Raw genomic sequence first — 14,537 nt, 5'->3', positions numbered from 1 at the left:
TGTGTATTCAATGAACGGCTACAAAATTGTACAGTACCTACCTACCAGCTTTTGCCCGCAGCGTCGCCCGCGTGAATTTCATAGCAAAATCTCTCAGCAATTTTTTTATCACGTGTTCTGTAAGACGGGTAAACATACCTATTTAGGTAGGTATATGATTCAAATTCTTTTTTTTCTTATCTTTAGTTCAATTTCCTGTTTCCCACTACGTGTCTCGTCCCGCAACTTGTCCAATCCCTCTTCCTGCTATGTAGGTATCCCGTACCGTTTCCTAAATAGCTATTGTGCCATCACGTTTTTCGTACATAAATTAAACACAAACATAAATTAAACATTTTATGGGTATCTCTTCAAAAATAATGAAGTTTTATATAAATTTCCTTTGGTTCATTTGGTAAAATTTCAGAAAAATCTTGAAACACGTAGGCACCTATTCCTTAATTTGTTGTAAACTAAAATTCAAATTTTACTATTTAACTTCAACGGTGTAGGGTACCACTCCTACCTAATTTTAATTTAAAATTAGGTAGGGTAGGTACCTACCTACCACTAGGGTAGGGATTAAACATTTTTTTAGACCATATAGTATTGTGGGGTGTCATTGGATAGGTCTTTAATAATTATAGGTATGAAGGTTTCTAAAACAGTTCTTTGATTACTTAGTACAATATTTTGGGAAATATTTGCTTCTAAAGTAGTACAAAGTCTGACCCCCTCTAATTTTTAGGTAAACTATGCAGTGAAAAATCGTAAAAATTTTGATATATATTTTATCTCAAAATTCCCACGGGAGCGAAGCCCCGGGCAACATCTAGTATGGGATAATTTCGATATTTAAGTACCTACCTACATATCTATACGAGTACAATAAGTACTTATAATATTTATTATAAGTAAGTTTGTACTTAATGTACTCGTAGGGGTAGATTATTTTTAGTAAAAATATTTTGTACATTTAGTATTTTTGACTGAAATGGATAGAGGGACACTTAAAAAGAATATCTAAAAGTAAGCAAAAAAAATTTTTCTTTGAATTTTTTGTCTGTCTGTATGTATGATCACGCTTATTTCCAAAAGTATTGGACGGATTACAATGAAACTTTTTTGTTATATACTATTACTATTAATAATATAACCCTGGTCAACATATTATATAGGGTATCAATTATTTTGAAAACTGTGGAACATCTGATGGAGAACTATGATGGTTCAACTACACTAGGTATATTAAATTAAATACTTATTATAGGTATATATGAAGAAATCACACAGATTGAGTTAGCCCCCAAGTAAGTTTGAAACTTGTGTTATGGGATACACTAACTCAACGATACTATATTCTATAATATACACATATATAGATAAACATCCAAGACTCAGATCAATCTGAAAAAGATCATTTCCCATGTTGACCTGACCGGGGATCGAACCCGGGACCTCCAGTGTAGCAGTCCGGCATGATGACCATTAGGCCACGGAGGTCGTCAAAAGTTGTACAGCCCGATGAACATTTCCTGTTAAAGCAGGTAAGTATAAAAATCTAAAATCTTGAACAACTGACGAAGAGTCACAATGGACCAGCTAAATTATACTTAGGAAATATACAAATGAGGCCTTAACATACTTTTTTCGGTCTGATGAGCGTCACCTGTAATAGGTAAGTACCTATCTTTACTACACTTTGTCTGTACAGTTAAATTTATTTCCATAACATTGTGTTTATGAATATTTAAAATATCGAAGAAGAATAGACCCCCAATATACCTAGTATAAGTATAAATATTTTTTTATCTTTCTCTAGATACACATAGGTGTAGTTTTTTAAAGTATCTATTGGTTTAGTATCTATAGAGATACTAAATCAATAGATATATAATAGTGGTTTAGTATCTATAGAGATACTAAACCAATATATATATAATAGTGGTTTAGTATCTATAGAGATACTAAACCAATAGATACTTTAAAAAACTTCTAAAATCAACTTCAAAATACCGGCCATAAAATATAAATATCTATCTCTATCTTCTATAATCTATACATATAATAAAACTGTAAGTGGGATAGGTATGTTTGTTCGCGCAAAACGTAAAAACCAGATTAACCAGGTCTCTTTGTAAACAACTGGCTATCCATCTTTTAACATTGCTGGTTAAAATACCTATCTGTCTACGTAGTTATGTCATAATCCCAACTAATACTTTAAATGCGAAAGTATGTTTGTTACTCCTCACGCGTTATCTACGCAACCAATCTTCTTGAAATTTCTCATATATATAATTTAGAGTATGGAAAAGGAGACCTACCTTTACCTACGTACCTTTCAACCCGGAAAAAAACTATTGTTCCTGTGGGATTTGCAAAAAACCTATGTTCTAAGTGGCGCCACATATAATAGAAACACTAGATGGTGCGGTGTTTATTTTAAGGTGGTGCTAAATGCTAATAAAAAAAACTTTGTAATAAAACACTAGATGGCGCTGTATGTTTTTAAGGTGGTGCTAAATGCTAATAAAATTTTTTGTAATAAAACACTAGATGGCGCTGTGTGTATTTTACTTACACTATGGATATTTTATATCAACTATCCTAATTCCATTTCAATATGAAGTAAAGACAGTTCCTGAGGGAATTTAAGTGGGCGAAGTCGCAGTAAACAGCTAGTAGAAAATAAAATTTCTATCTTATTTTGTTGTGATTGTCAAACACAAAATGGTCGTAAGAGCCATACAATCTAAAGGTGCTTAGGACCATTATGCCATCACCATTATTTTAAAAAAAATTCAAAAAATGTCTCAACTTTTATATTATATTCATATCAAACCTGCTCCAAAATTTCATGGGAATCGGTTAAGAAATGTGACCTCTAGAGCAGAACACACAAATACAAAAGCATTTTTGACCAAGTTTATCATATGATGATATATGTAACTATAAATATTAGAAATGCAGTGGGTTTGTTTGTTACCTCTTCACACATCTTGTTCACATAGAATGGAGAAGAACATAGGGTAGGTGAGAAATCCACATAGGAGAAGATGCAAACAAAAGCAAGTGATCCCTAAATTGATATCATGATTTAGAGAGAATAACACTGAATCTCAAATTATTAAAGACTTTTTAATAATTTTGGTGTTTACAAACTTAAGTAAAGTTAAGTAAGAAATAATCACAAATGGAACAAGTCAGTTCTATTCTTGATCTCTGTAATGAGGCCACGCTCTATTAGAGGCACATTAATGCGATCGTAGCCACAACTGGAGCTAACGTAGACAGGCCGCCGCAGCCAGGCCGCCAGACGCCGTGCCAGCGCCGTGTAGCCGCCGTCGGCGCCCAGGAGCGCAGTGCCCAGCCCGCCGCGGCCTGATAGTGAGTTGGCTGCCGGCACTCCCAGTGCCAACTCTCCCAACTCCAATGCGCCGTTTCCGCCACCGCCGACCCATATAAACAACGCTCCGTCTACCTTTAGTACCACGACTTTACATACTAGTTCTACGCTCCAAATATCAAATTTGTGAACTTTCCACGTGCTTTCTCTGTATGCAATACGTCGCTTTGAAGTCACAATACGAGGAGAACTCTTCGAGTCCTCTTGTGATTGAATGAACATCATGACAAGCACGACAGTCTAGGGCATGTCGTAATTAGATACAATTCGCTGGTAGAATTTCCAAACGATAAAATACAATTTGTTAATAATTTTTAATAACTAATTAACAATGCATAAAATTCACTCGAAATCACTAATTAATTCGTCTTTTTGTGTACCTACACAATAATAATTAATCAATGTCAAATTTGACACTTAATTTGACATTAAGTATTTTAAACCAAAGACAAAGAAAGGTGAAGACGACGATGTAGCGTACCTAGCTTTGGCAGGGTAGCATTAAGGAGTCAGATGAAAAATATGTGAAAACTGTATGGATTTAGTAAGTGCTTCGTTGTACGGAGTACCTACTTAGTTGTACGGAGTATTCCATGAAAAACTGTTGTTGTTTGGTTCACTCCACTGTAAATGTTTTTATGTTGATGTTAAAAAAATTATGAGATGAGGTAATCAATGTAAAAGGGCATATTACGCAAAGCTCAGCGCAGATGGCGCTACTGGTACAATTAAAGTACACAAACATTGCCAATGAAGGCAAAAAGCGTAAATTTACAATATTGTTGCAGATTTACGACAAGAATGAGTTTTACTATGACTAAGAATGACTTTATTATGACTTCACATTAATTACTCTGTACTGTAGTAATGTCAATTTTATGAATGATTGATTTTGGAAATGATTCCTTCCTCAAGAAAATTGACAGATTGTCAGTTGACATTGTGCTAGATCATGGATTACCGATTGTTAGAAAAGAAAATGAAATCGCATCCTTGGATGATTAATGACTAATCAGCATTATTTTTGGTATTAGTTAGTGGTAATGGCCACAGATATTAGAACATAATGTTTTTACTGTTTATCACAAAAAAATAGCCAATCTTGCTAAGTTCGCAACACTGGAATCGACTTGATAGTGAGATCATGGTCCGATATGGAGTACCTAACTCCATGGGGGAGATGCAAGGTTAACTACACTCACAGATATAAAAACATTACTTTTAAATTTAAATCTGTGACTACCTATACTACGCACCCATACGCACACAGAAAGAAAGGGGTAGCACCGCGCGCGGGGCACCTTTCTTAGTCTATGGGTAGTAGAATAGAAAAGTCATAGATAGACATAATAAGCATGTGAGAAAAGCTAAAGTAAACTTATTTTGTAACTTAATCGTAGCATCAGCGCGGAGTCCTTTCTTTCTAAATCTATGAGTGATATAAGCTGCTCGAAAAGAAAAAATAAAACAAAAGCTGAACGCCAATCAAAATAAGACATTTGGTTACAATACTCTGTCATTTGTCGAAGTAATGCCGTGGTCGTAGTTCATTGGATAAAAAATTTCATCGCCAATCATAAACCGCTACGAAGCTATAAAGTGACATTCACATTGATTGCTACGTCAGGAAGTGTCGCATTTGCTTCGTCGCGTCGCATTCATTTGGATTTGGCGATTTTGGTGTTTTAGTTCTACCGGCGGCGTGCGTATAAGAATAATTACAATTGATACCTGTGTTTCAAAATCTAGCAATGAAATACATTTTATTGCTAGGTTGCTTTTTATTTCTATCAGGTAACTATGAACTATATTCATATTCCGATGATCCTAGTAAAATCACATTTCACCGGTTTCTAATTATGTACGATATTACAACAATAAAAGTAATTTGCCTGTAAGTTTTTGAATGAAAAATTGTTTTGCTATGAATGTAGTTTAGTTTTACTATAAAAATCGATACCATGTGTTAGTCCCGAAGGGGGTAAGTCTTAGATTGCCAGAAATTTCTCTACGCTTCGTGTTTTATGTGATTTTTGTACTCGCAAATAGTATTAAATCTCTTTGTTATAAATTTTTAGGATGGGGCTACGCTCAGGAAACGAGCGAAGGCACCGCTGATGTGACGGTGGATGCAGATCTCGGCGCTTCGCGAGAAGGGTCGCGCACAGGTCAGTCGCCGCACCGTACTCATGTACCTACACACTTGTTCATACAATTGTATGCTATTCACCCCACTGTTTAGCAGCAGTAGTGGATTAGGTTTTTTTCTTTAGGTAGTAGCTATATTGCAATATCATATGGTTGAAGGTATTTTTCAAATGTCTAGAAATTATTTATCCTATTATTCATAAAAAGTCAAAACACACTCTAAGCTAAAACATATTTTGTCTCTTTCAGTCAATTTCAAATATTATAAAATGTGATAGTGACAAAACATATTCTGGCAGTATGTTTTAACTTTTTTATATGAAAAATATATATAATAGGGTTATAAAATAAATATTAGGTATAATAATGTTTGGATTATGAAGTTTAGTTGTTGTGTGAGATATGTTAGTGTTAATTTGGAAGAAGTACTTTGTAAAAAGGCATACTTATGATAATACTGACACCTAGTTTTATGGCCCAACCAAGTTTTAATCTAGTATCATCATAACTGTAATTAATTTGTACATACATATTGTACATAGGACATAGGACAACTTTTATATCTGTCGTATAAAAGCTCTAAAATCTATATTAGCAATAATAATCAACTAATTTTTTGACATTGAAATATGACATTATTAAATAATTAGTGCTCATCTACACTCCCCAGGGAACCTACATACTAAATTTCAGTTTCCTGCGCCCAGTAATTTTCGCTGTATGTTGTCTGTCAGTCAGTCACCCAGTAACAGAAGAGTTTTATATATATTAATTATAAGTAAGTTTATTATAGAAATTTGATTTCTTTGAGTACTCTCTCTCATCTGAGTGATTTCCCGGTTCCTTCCTCAGTCATGGAGCGTTGGAGCCCACTAACTTCTCTGTACTGGTTGGGCCAATTTAGAGAAATATTAATGGATAATGTTGAGATTAGAAACTTCAAAGACCTTCAGTTTTATCCACATTGATAATTAAGTATTGATTAACTTGATAGTAGATAAAATAAAAAGGAAGTGGAATTACCACATATTTTTTTTTATTACCTCAATTTTTTTTTTCCAAGCTTTCTATTTTCAAATATCATAACCTAATAATATTTCTAATAAATTTTTGATCACCTTTTCTTTCATATTGGATTACTAAACATTCAGCAGGATAACCATTGCATATATTTAATCTTATTAAATGTTTAAATAAATTTCCATTGATAAATCTCCAAAAAATATGTAACACCTATAAAATAAACTGTTTAAAATTTCAAATACAAAGAATAGCCAGGATTTTTTCTGATCAGAGTGATTATTACAGTAGGAACTCATAAATAAAACTAAACTAAAAATTTTTAGTTGTTCATTTTGTTTTTATACTGTTTGCTTGCTCATTAAAAAAATTGTAAAAAAATCTGTATAAGAAACTTGACTGGAAGTGCTCAAATTGTAGTTTTCAAGACAGTTATACTCTCGGATTCCTAATAGAAGTGAAGCTTGAAATGGTTCAGGAGGGATCAGTTGAGATGATAGATGCACATTATGTACTATCGCCGTTTGAGCAGTGCGTCAGCGTGCAGCACTCGTACGCGGGCCTTGAGCCAGGCTGAGTCCACGATGTGGTGCTGCAGCCGCCGGTCGCGCCGGTCCGGCTGCGCCGCCGCCGCCCAGTGCCAGCCGTACCTGCTACGACTATCGTACTTAGTGAGACTTTTACACAAAACAATCCACTGCATGGTTGCAATATTATAAAAATGTGCACATCTATATTTGCATTTTTCATTGAACTAGCTCATACTTAACTTAGTAATGTGCCATTAATATGTGGTTGTTGGCACAAGAAGGCTGAGCAGCTAAAGAGGTTAGTATAGGACGTACTCTTGCGCGGAGGTGCGAGGGGCCGGATGCCAGTCGCGCGGCCCTCGCCGGAACATGTCCTGAATGGTCCGCAGCGCCGCCTCCTCCAGCGCCGCGCCCTCCTCCCGCCGCACGTTGTAGAACTTGTCCGTCACCGTCGATGCTAAAAACCATAATAGGTACCACATTTAGGTTTTAAAAATGATGCAAACATTTTTACCCATTCAATCACATAGATACAAAACTCCTACCTATCATTTTAATGCTTTTGAATTAATTTTTTAGGTCGTTAATCTCTATCTTGAAGTTGTTACAACATTATGTTCCACATTTAACTGTTTCTACTGTAAAAATCCATGTGAATGCCTGTATGTACTAGTATTTAAGTACATTATATTTAAGACTCTTCTTTCTTTTTGTTATGTAGTTTTTAAGTAAATCATTAACACTTAATTACCTAAGTTTTTCTTAATGTGTGAAAGAGTAACAAACATACATACACATATCCTCAAAAACTTTCGCGTTATAATATTAGTAGGATGTTTGCTCTCTTCTTGATTATTCATGTTTAATTAAAGAAATATATTTACTATTAATGATCCTGATGATGAACCTATCCTTTTTATTAGTGTAGATAGATGTTTTTGAAATGTTATTTATTTGTTGGTCATGAGAATAGTGGGGTCGAGTTTAGGGAGTACTGACGTAATCCAAGCGGCTTGACTAGCGACACATCAGAACGACCGAGTTCTCGGCACTGCGCGAATCTTAGCTTGAAGGAACTCTTGTGTAATGGCCTCGACTCTGTGTCCACCGGAGGCGGCAGCCCGTTTGTTGGGCTCGACATAGCTCAGATTTTTCGAACTTATACACAAATCGTTTTCGTGCTGGTAACGAGAAGTGTTGCTTACTGCCAACTCAGTCGTTTAATCGATACTGGTAACCAAAGAGATTATTGATATTGTTGACAAAACATTTCTAGAAAACTGGGTTCTTCAAAGTTTGTCGTCAATGATAAACTTGTGTTATTTTTCTGGTTATTAGTTGCTAAAATTATTTTTATGAATTGCGCCGACATACGGTTTAGATAGGTATCTGTTCGAGTGTGTTGACATTATGAGGGAATGTAATGAAGCATGGTGCTGTAGATGCGGAGGCGTTGTTGCGCGAGGAGGAGGCGATTTCGCCGGACGGGCTGAGTGTGGCGCAGCTGCGCGAGATGAAGGCGCGCGCGCAGAACTACACTTTCCAGACAGAGGTCAACCGCATGATGAAGCTAATCATCAACTCGCTCTACAGGAATAAAGAGGTATTTATTACATTTGCTCACTTGATTCTAATTAGATCATTATGAAGCATTTTCACATCTTGAAACGTTTACAACAATTTATTTATTGAATAGTAGAGAGGCAGCTACTCCAGCTGTTGCGTCTATATATCAGGCATCGTTGAAAGTTCTGGAGAACTAAATTTTGTCTGGATGTGTGGTCAGATCTTCCTGCGGGAGCTTATCTCGAACGGGTCGGACGCGCTGGACAAGATCCGGCTGCTGTCGCTGACGGACCGGTCGGTGCTGGACACGGAGCCGGAGCTGGCCATCCGCATCAAGGCGGACCCCGAGCGGCGGCTGCTGCACATCATCGACACCGGCCTGGGCATGACCCGCAACGACCTCATCAACAACCTCGGCACCATCGCCAAATCCGGCACCGCCGACTTCCTCTCCAAGATGCAGGACGCTGAAAAGGTATTTCATCTTTCCTCGTTTCGATAATTTTGAGATAAACCATCCTAAAATTAGTGTTTATTATTTTGCTATTAAAGTCTTCATAAACTTTTCAAATGTTTTAAAGTACTTCTTTAAAAAAAGAAAGTGTCGTCTTGTTTTTATTTTCACATCCATACTAATCCATAGTTCCATACTAATATTATAAAGAAAACGTATTTGTATTTCTATTTTTTTGTTTGTAATGAATAGACTCAAAAACTACAAGGCAAATTTTGATGAAATTTGGCACAGATATAGACGAAACTTTCAGAACTAACATAGGCTATTTTTTATCATAGTTTTACCAGTGCGAAGCCGGGGCGGGCTAGTTCTGTATCATCTCATTATTACTGAAAATTTTAAAACCTGGAAAATAAATTCAATGAGGGATTTTTGAACATTACCTGCGGTGTGTACCCTGCTTATATCTAAGTAGACCATTGGAGTGATTTTGGGCCTGTTTCACCACTTTCTACATAAATATCTTCAGCTGTTAGACCATCGACACGCATTCGGTCAGGGCCAGGCGGATGCGGCATAGCTAATCATTTGTTCCCGACTAATAGTTACTCCTAACCTGACAGGTAAATTAATCGCTAGTTAAATCTCCCTAAAGTTATTTACATATACCATTTACATATACCTACCTGTTAGTCATAACCACCATTAGTGAAATTTGTATAACACTATCTACCTCAGTTTATCAGCAGGCGGTTAAAAAATTACTATCGTTCGAATTGATAAAACACTACTACACTTGACCTATATTCGTCTATGAATGTTTAGATAAATACATAATATTGTCAGAGCATGTGTGATTGGATCGGTGCACTAAGAGAATACAGCAGAGGGTGTTGTGTTGTCCGAGCAGAGCGGCGCTCAGGAGATGAACGACATGATCGGGCAGTTCGGCGTGGGGTTCTACTCCGCGTTCCTGGTCGCCGACAAAGTGTCGGTGGTGTCCAAGCACAACGACGACGTGCAGCACGTGTGGGAGTCCGACGCCAACTCCTTCAGCGTGGTGGAGGACCCGCGCCGAGACCTGAAGCGCGGCACGCACATTACGTATGTACACATTTATGCTTTCAGCTTTTATCTTCCAAAATCATGTAAGTGAATGTAATTCGTTTACTCTCGTTTTTTTACTAATTTAAATAAAAATCTCTTAATGTAATGCTCTTTCAGGTTGCACCTGAAGGAAGAAGCGGCAGACTACCTGCAGCCGGACACGATCCGAGCCCTGGTGAAGAAATACTCGCAGTTCATCAATTTCCCCATCTACCTGTGGGCCTCGCGCACCGAGACCGTCGAAGAGGTGAGTGCAGTTTCGCCACAAATCAGGGAGTACCAGAGCTGTGCGCTGATCTGTCACTTTAATTGTGTTTTGTGTCTCCCGTTATGTGTTACTTATAAGGCGTGTGAGATTAATATTTTGTGCACATGTTTACAGAGGATATAGTAGGCTATACTTAATGCTAAGCATTGTTTGTCTTACCCATCTCTTGAGTTCACCTTGGGGATAATGTCAGAATGTTATTACGTGCAAGTGCAAGCGATACTTTCAATTTGTATCATTAGTAGACATAGAAACTTAACTTTTAGTGTTTTTATTGTAAATATTCTTTCGGCTGTCAGGAGGAAGCCGACGACACTGACAAGCCGGAAGCTGACGAAGACGGCGTCGTGGAGGACGCGGAGGAGAAAAAGGAGACGAAGAAGACTGAGAAGACTGTGTGGGACTGGGAGATCATGAATGACAACAAGCCCATCTGGACGCGCAAGCCCAGCGAGGTATGCCGTTTCGCTTTGTCGATTGGGATAATATCATCGAAAGCAGTTTCGATTAAAACAAAATGAGCAAATAGAGTCGGCGTGTAGATGTAGATGTAGATGTAGATGTAGAAACATGATGTCTGACGATGTGCAGGTGAGCGACGCGGAGTACTCGTCGTTCTACAAGAGCCTGACGAAGGACAGCGCGGCGCCGCTGGCGCGCGCTCACTTCGTGGCGGAGGGCGAGGTCTCGTTCCGCGCGCTGCTGTTCGTGCCGCGCCTGCAGCCCGCCGACAGCTTCAACCGCTACGGCGCGCACACCGACCACATCAAGCTCTACGTGCGCCGCGTCTTCATCACCGACGAGTTCAACGACCTCATGCCCAACTACCTCTCCTTCATACAGGTCTGTGCTTCTCTTGTCTGCTTTCCGTGCGCGCACTGTGTACAAATTTAATCTATAATCGGAGTGACGTTTATAAAATCCGCTGTGCCGACGATTAGCATTTTATAATACGAGCTGTTTTACCGATAATATGGTGCTAAAATGACAATAAATTTAATGCTCCGTTGAAATTTATTGTCGCGAACCTTTTTTTTTATCTTTAAATAAATGTTGTAATATGAAGATATAAATAAATGTGTGAATGTCCAGGGCATCGTGGACAGCGACGACCTGCCGCTGAACGTGAGCCGAGAGACTTTGCAGCAGCACAAGCTAATCAAGATCATCAAGAAGAAACTCGTCCGGAAGGTACATTTCATACACTGACAAGACCACACAAACAGTATTTATTTTTTGTTATTACGTGATGATACGTGCAGGTTTCTTCACAAGATGTCCTTCACCGGAGCAAGTGGTGGTTGATTAAAAAATACATGAGTCATGAATACATGAGTCAAATTGGTATACAAACTCATGTGGCTCGAGTAGGATTCCCTGTCCCGGTACAGGCAAGTGTCTTAATCATTACACCACCACCGCTTCTTCGTATTTGACAAATTGTGCCCTACAGTATTTCCATTTCAACTTTAGAGACTACATAAAATAAGTCGCATTAATATAACTCGACGATTTTTTCTTCTTTTAAAGCCATAATGGCAGACAAATGACATGCTTCCGATAGTGACGCTGTTTCTTGGAGCTCCCCTACCGTGGTGTCGTATTGACACTCGTGTCTTTGCAGGCGCTGGACATGCTGAAGAAGATCCCGGACGAGGAGTACTCTCACTTCTGGAAGGAGTACTCCACCAACATAAAGCTGGGCATTATGGAGGACCCCAGCAACCGCTCGCGCTTGGCCAAGCTGCTGCGCTTCCAGTCCACGAAGAGTAGCTCGGAGATGACGTTCCTGCAGGACTACGTGGCGCGGATGAAGCCCGGCCAGAACCACATCTACTACATCGCCGGCGCCTCCCGCGCTGAGGTACTGGACATCGTCAGAACGTCTAATTTCATTGTCTCGTTAATGATGATCGAATGACTTTAATGAGTCGTTCTCTACGTCCGGAGAAGTAGGTTGGAATAAATAGAAGTGAATGTGTCTCAGGTGGAGAAGTCGCCGTTCGCGGAGCGGCTGGTGGCGCGCGGGCTGGAGGTGCTGCTGCTGACGGAGGCCGTGGACGAGTACTGCCTCGCGGCGTTGCCCGAGTACGACGGCAAGAAGTTCCAGAACATCGCCAAGGAGGTCAGTCGCACACTTTATATAGAACCACATCCATTTCATGAACGATAAGAGCGTATCCTGTCGACGTGCTGAACTTTAGGTCGACGTAATGAAAGCTAACTTTTGTATGCCGTAGGGGAATTCAGCTGTACCTGTAATTTTATTGACTGTTCCACGTTACAAGAATACATATTATAATTTAAAAAGAACGTTAAATAATGAAGTCTCTACTTCATGTATGTGCTGTACACTTGATGCGGGTCTCATGGGGGTCGATTCGCTGATCCACGCCCCAACGATTCTGGAGCAGTTTTGAGTCGCTTATTAACAATTTTACCATGATTAATAATCCAGACTAGACAGAAGCAAAACAGTAGCGTGTTCATTATGTATCGTTCGTTGCTATGCGGTCAGTTGACATAAGCTAGGTAGTTCGCTCTTGTTTTAGTCATAGCTAGAGCTAGATTAATATTTGTCAAGTCAGTTTTTGTCGAATGATATATTTGCGAAAACAAATGCTTGTCACAATAACAATTGATAAAGCCTTCTTTTGTAAAATAAAAAACTGGCAATGTATTATTTGACGGGGGTTTGGCGCAAAATGTGAATATGTTAACTGTTCAATTTTGTGTATCAAAATTTCTTAGTTTCTATATTATAAGATAACTGATGGATTAATTTGTGTTACTGGCTCTGTAACACAACCCGTAAAGAAAAATGAAGACGTAATGTGGGTAGGTCGCAGTAAAATTAAGTTTAGTAATATAAAAATCTACCATATTTAAATTTGAAAGGGAATTACTTATTTGGTAAGATATATATACATTTTTACAATGGCTCTCTTCACACTGTAATCGTAATATAATAAAATGCAAAATAATACCGAATTTTTGCACAAGTTTTGTATGTAAAATATACTGTTAGTATGTAAAATTCCACATTTTGCGAAGTGCTCATTTTCGATCGTAAAAGTGACGTACTGTCCAGGTGTTCGACCTGGAGGAGAGCGAGTCTCAACGCGAGAGACTGGAGGCGTACAAGAAGGAGTTCCAGCCGCTGACCTCGTGGCTGGCGGACAGACTGAGCGCGTGGGTGTCGCGCTGTGCCGTGTCCCGGCGACTGGCGCGCTCGCCCGCCGCGCTCGCCGCCTCCGCCTTCGGCTGGACCGGCAACATGGAGCGCCTCGCGCTCTCCAACGCGCATCAGAAGGTATGTCTCGTCACCACGTCCACCGCACCCCGCCACCCCGCACCGAGCTGCTAGTGGACAACCGATACTGACACGATGCGATGTTCGCAGGCGGACGACGCGCAGCGCAGACATCACCTCACGCAGAAGAAGATGCTGGAGATCAACCCGCGGCACCCGATGATCGTGGAGCTGCTGCGCAGAGTGAAGGCCGACCCCGACAGCGCCGAGGCCCTGGAGGCCGCGCGCACGCTGTACCGCACGGCGGCGCTGCGCTCGGGCTACATGCTGCAGGAGGGACAGGCCGGGGACTTCGCCGAGACTGTGGAGCGCATGTTGCAGCGCGCGCTGGGCGCGGGCGACGCGCTGCCGGAGCCCGAGCCCGAGGACGACCTGGAGGTCGGCGGCGACGACCGGGAAGTCGGCGACGACGACCAGGAGGTCGGCGGCGACGACCACGACGAGCTGTAGGCGTGTCGGCCCGGAGCGGGAGCGTGGAGCGCCCGAGAAGAACTGACTGCATTTTTATACTCGTTCTCGGACGCGATGGTCGCCTAGTAATGTAAATAAATATTTATTTTATAGTACAGTTGTTTGTTTCGTTTCTTATTTTCCCATATACGGATGATACGAATTTATTCCCGACGAACTTTGGTAATATTTACTACACGTAATAATTTGTATTAGAATTGTTCCTAGCCAAATCCGTAGATAGCTTTGCATTTCATTGCGCAGTTTACGATCCGATAGAGGTCCGTAGT

The 14,537-nt window shown here is 39.7% G+C and overlaps 2 protein-coding genes across 2 annotated transcripts; one reads left to right on the top strand and one right to left on the bottom strand.

The window, feature by feature from the left end:
• Positions 1–5,002: 5,002 nt before the first annotated feature.
• Positions 5,003–14,365, top strand: Gp93 (Glycoprotein 93). The gene is made up of 13 exons (XM_053746205.2): positions 5,003–5,182; positions 5,467–5,556; positions 8,529–8,689; positions 8,873–9,127; positions 10,020–10,213; positions 10,334–10,463; positions 10,784–10,939; positions 11,076–11,327; positions 11,577–11,675; positions 12,109–12,348; positions 12,472–12,609; positions 13,576–13,797; positions 13,888–14,365. Exons 1-13 carry the CDS (start codon positions 5,140–5,142, stop codon positions 14,245–14,247), a joined length of 2,340 nt encoding a protein of 779 aa, XP_053602180.1. The 5' UTR covers positions 5,003–5,139; the 3' UTR covers positions 14,248–14,365.
• On the bottom strand, positions 6,943–8,306 carry LOC128670505 (uncharacterized). Its single transcript, XM_053746210.1, has 3 exons — positions 8,086–8,306; positions 7,402–7,543; positions 6,943–7,206 (listed from the first exon to the last, which is right to left on the bottom strand). Exons 1-3 carry the CDS (start codon positions 8,225–8,227, stop codon positions 7,071–7,073), a joined length of 420 nt encoding a protein of 139 aa, XP_053602185.1. The 5' UTR covers positions 8,228–8,306; the 3' UTR covers positions 6,943–7,070.
• Positions 14,366–14,537: the final 172 nt, after the last annotated feature.

This window comes from Plodia interpunctella, chromosome 6 (assembly GCF_027563975.2).
Source record: "Plodia interpunctella isolate USDA-ARS_2022_Savannah chromosome 6, ilPloInte3.2, whole genome shotgun sequence".
NCBI lineage: Eukaryota > Metazoa > Arthropoda > Insecta > Lepidoptera > Pyralidae > Plodia > Plodia interpunctella.
Note: the sequence above shows the minus strand (reverse complement) of the source record. Positions and strands in the feature narration are given on the sequence as shown.

Excerpts from the sequence above, each read along its gene's own strand:
- Gp93 (XM_053746205.2), top strand. The coding sequence starts at position 5,140 with ATGAAATACATTTTATTGCTAGGTTGCTTTTTATTTCTATCAG. Across the intron at positions 8,690-8,872 it reads CGCTCTACAGGAATAAAGAG|ATCTTCCTGCGGGAGCTTAT; the intron begins GTATTTATTACA and ends ATGTGTGGTCAG. Across the intron at positions 10,940-11,075 it reads GGACGCGCAAGCCCAGCGAG|GTGAGCGACGCGGAGTACTC; the intron begins GTATGCCGTTTC and ends GACGATGTGCAG.
- LOC128670505 (XM_053746210.1), bottom strand. The coding sequence starts at position 8,227 with ATGTCGAGCCCAACAAACGGGCTGCCGCCTCCGGTGGACACAGAGTCG. Across the intron at positions 7,544-8,085 it reads AGTCAAGCCGCTTGGATTAC|CATCGACGGTGACGGACAAG; the intron begins GTCAGTACTCCC and ends TATGGTTTTTAG. Across the intron at positions 7,207-7,401 it reads CCTCGCACCTCCGCGCAAGA|GTACGGCTGGCACTGGGCGG; the intron begins GTACGTCCTATA and ends TAGTCGTAGCAG.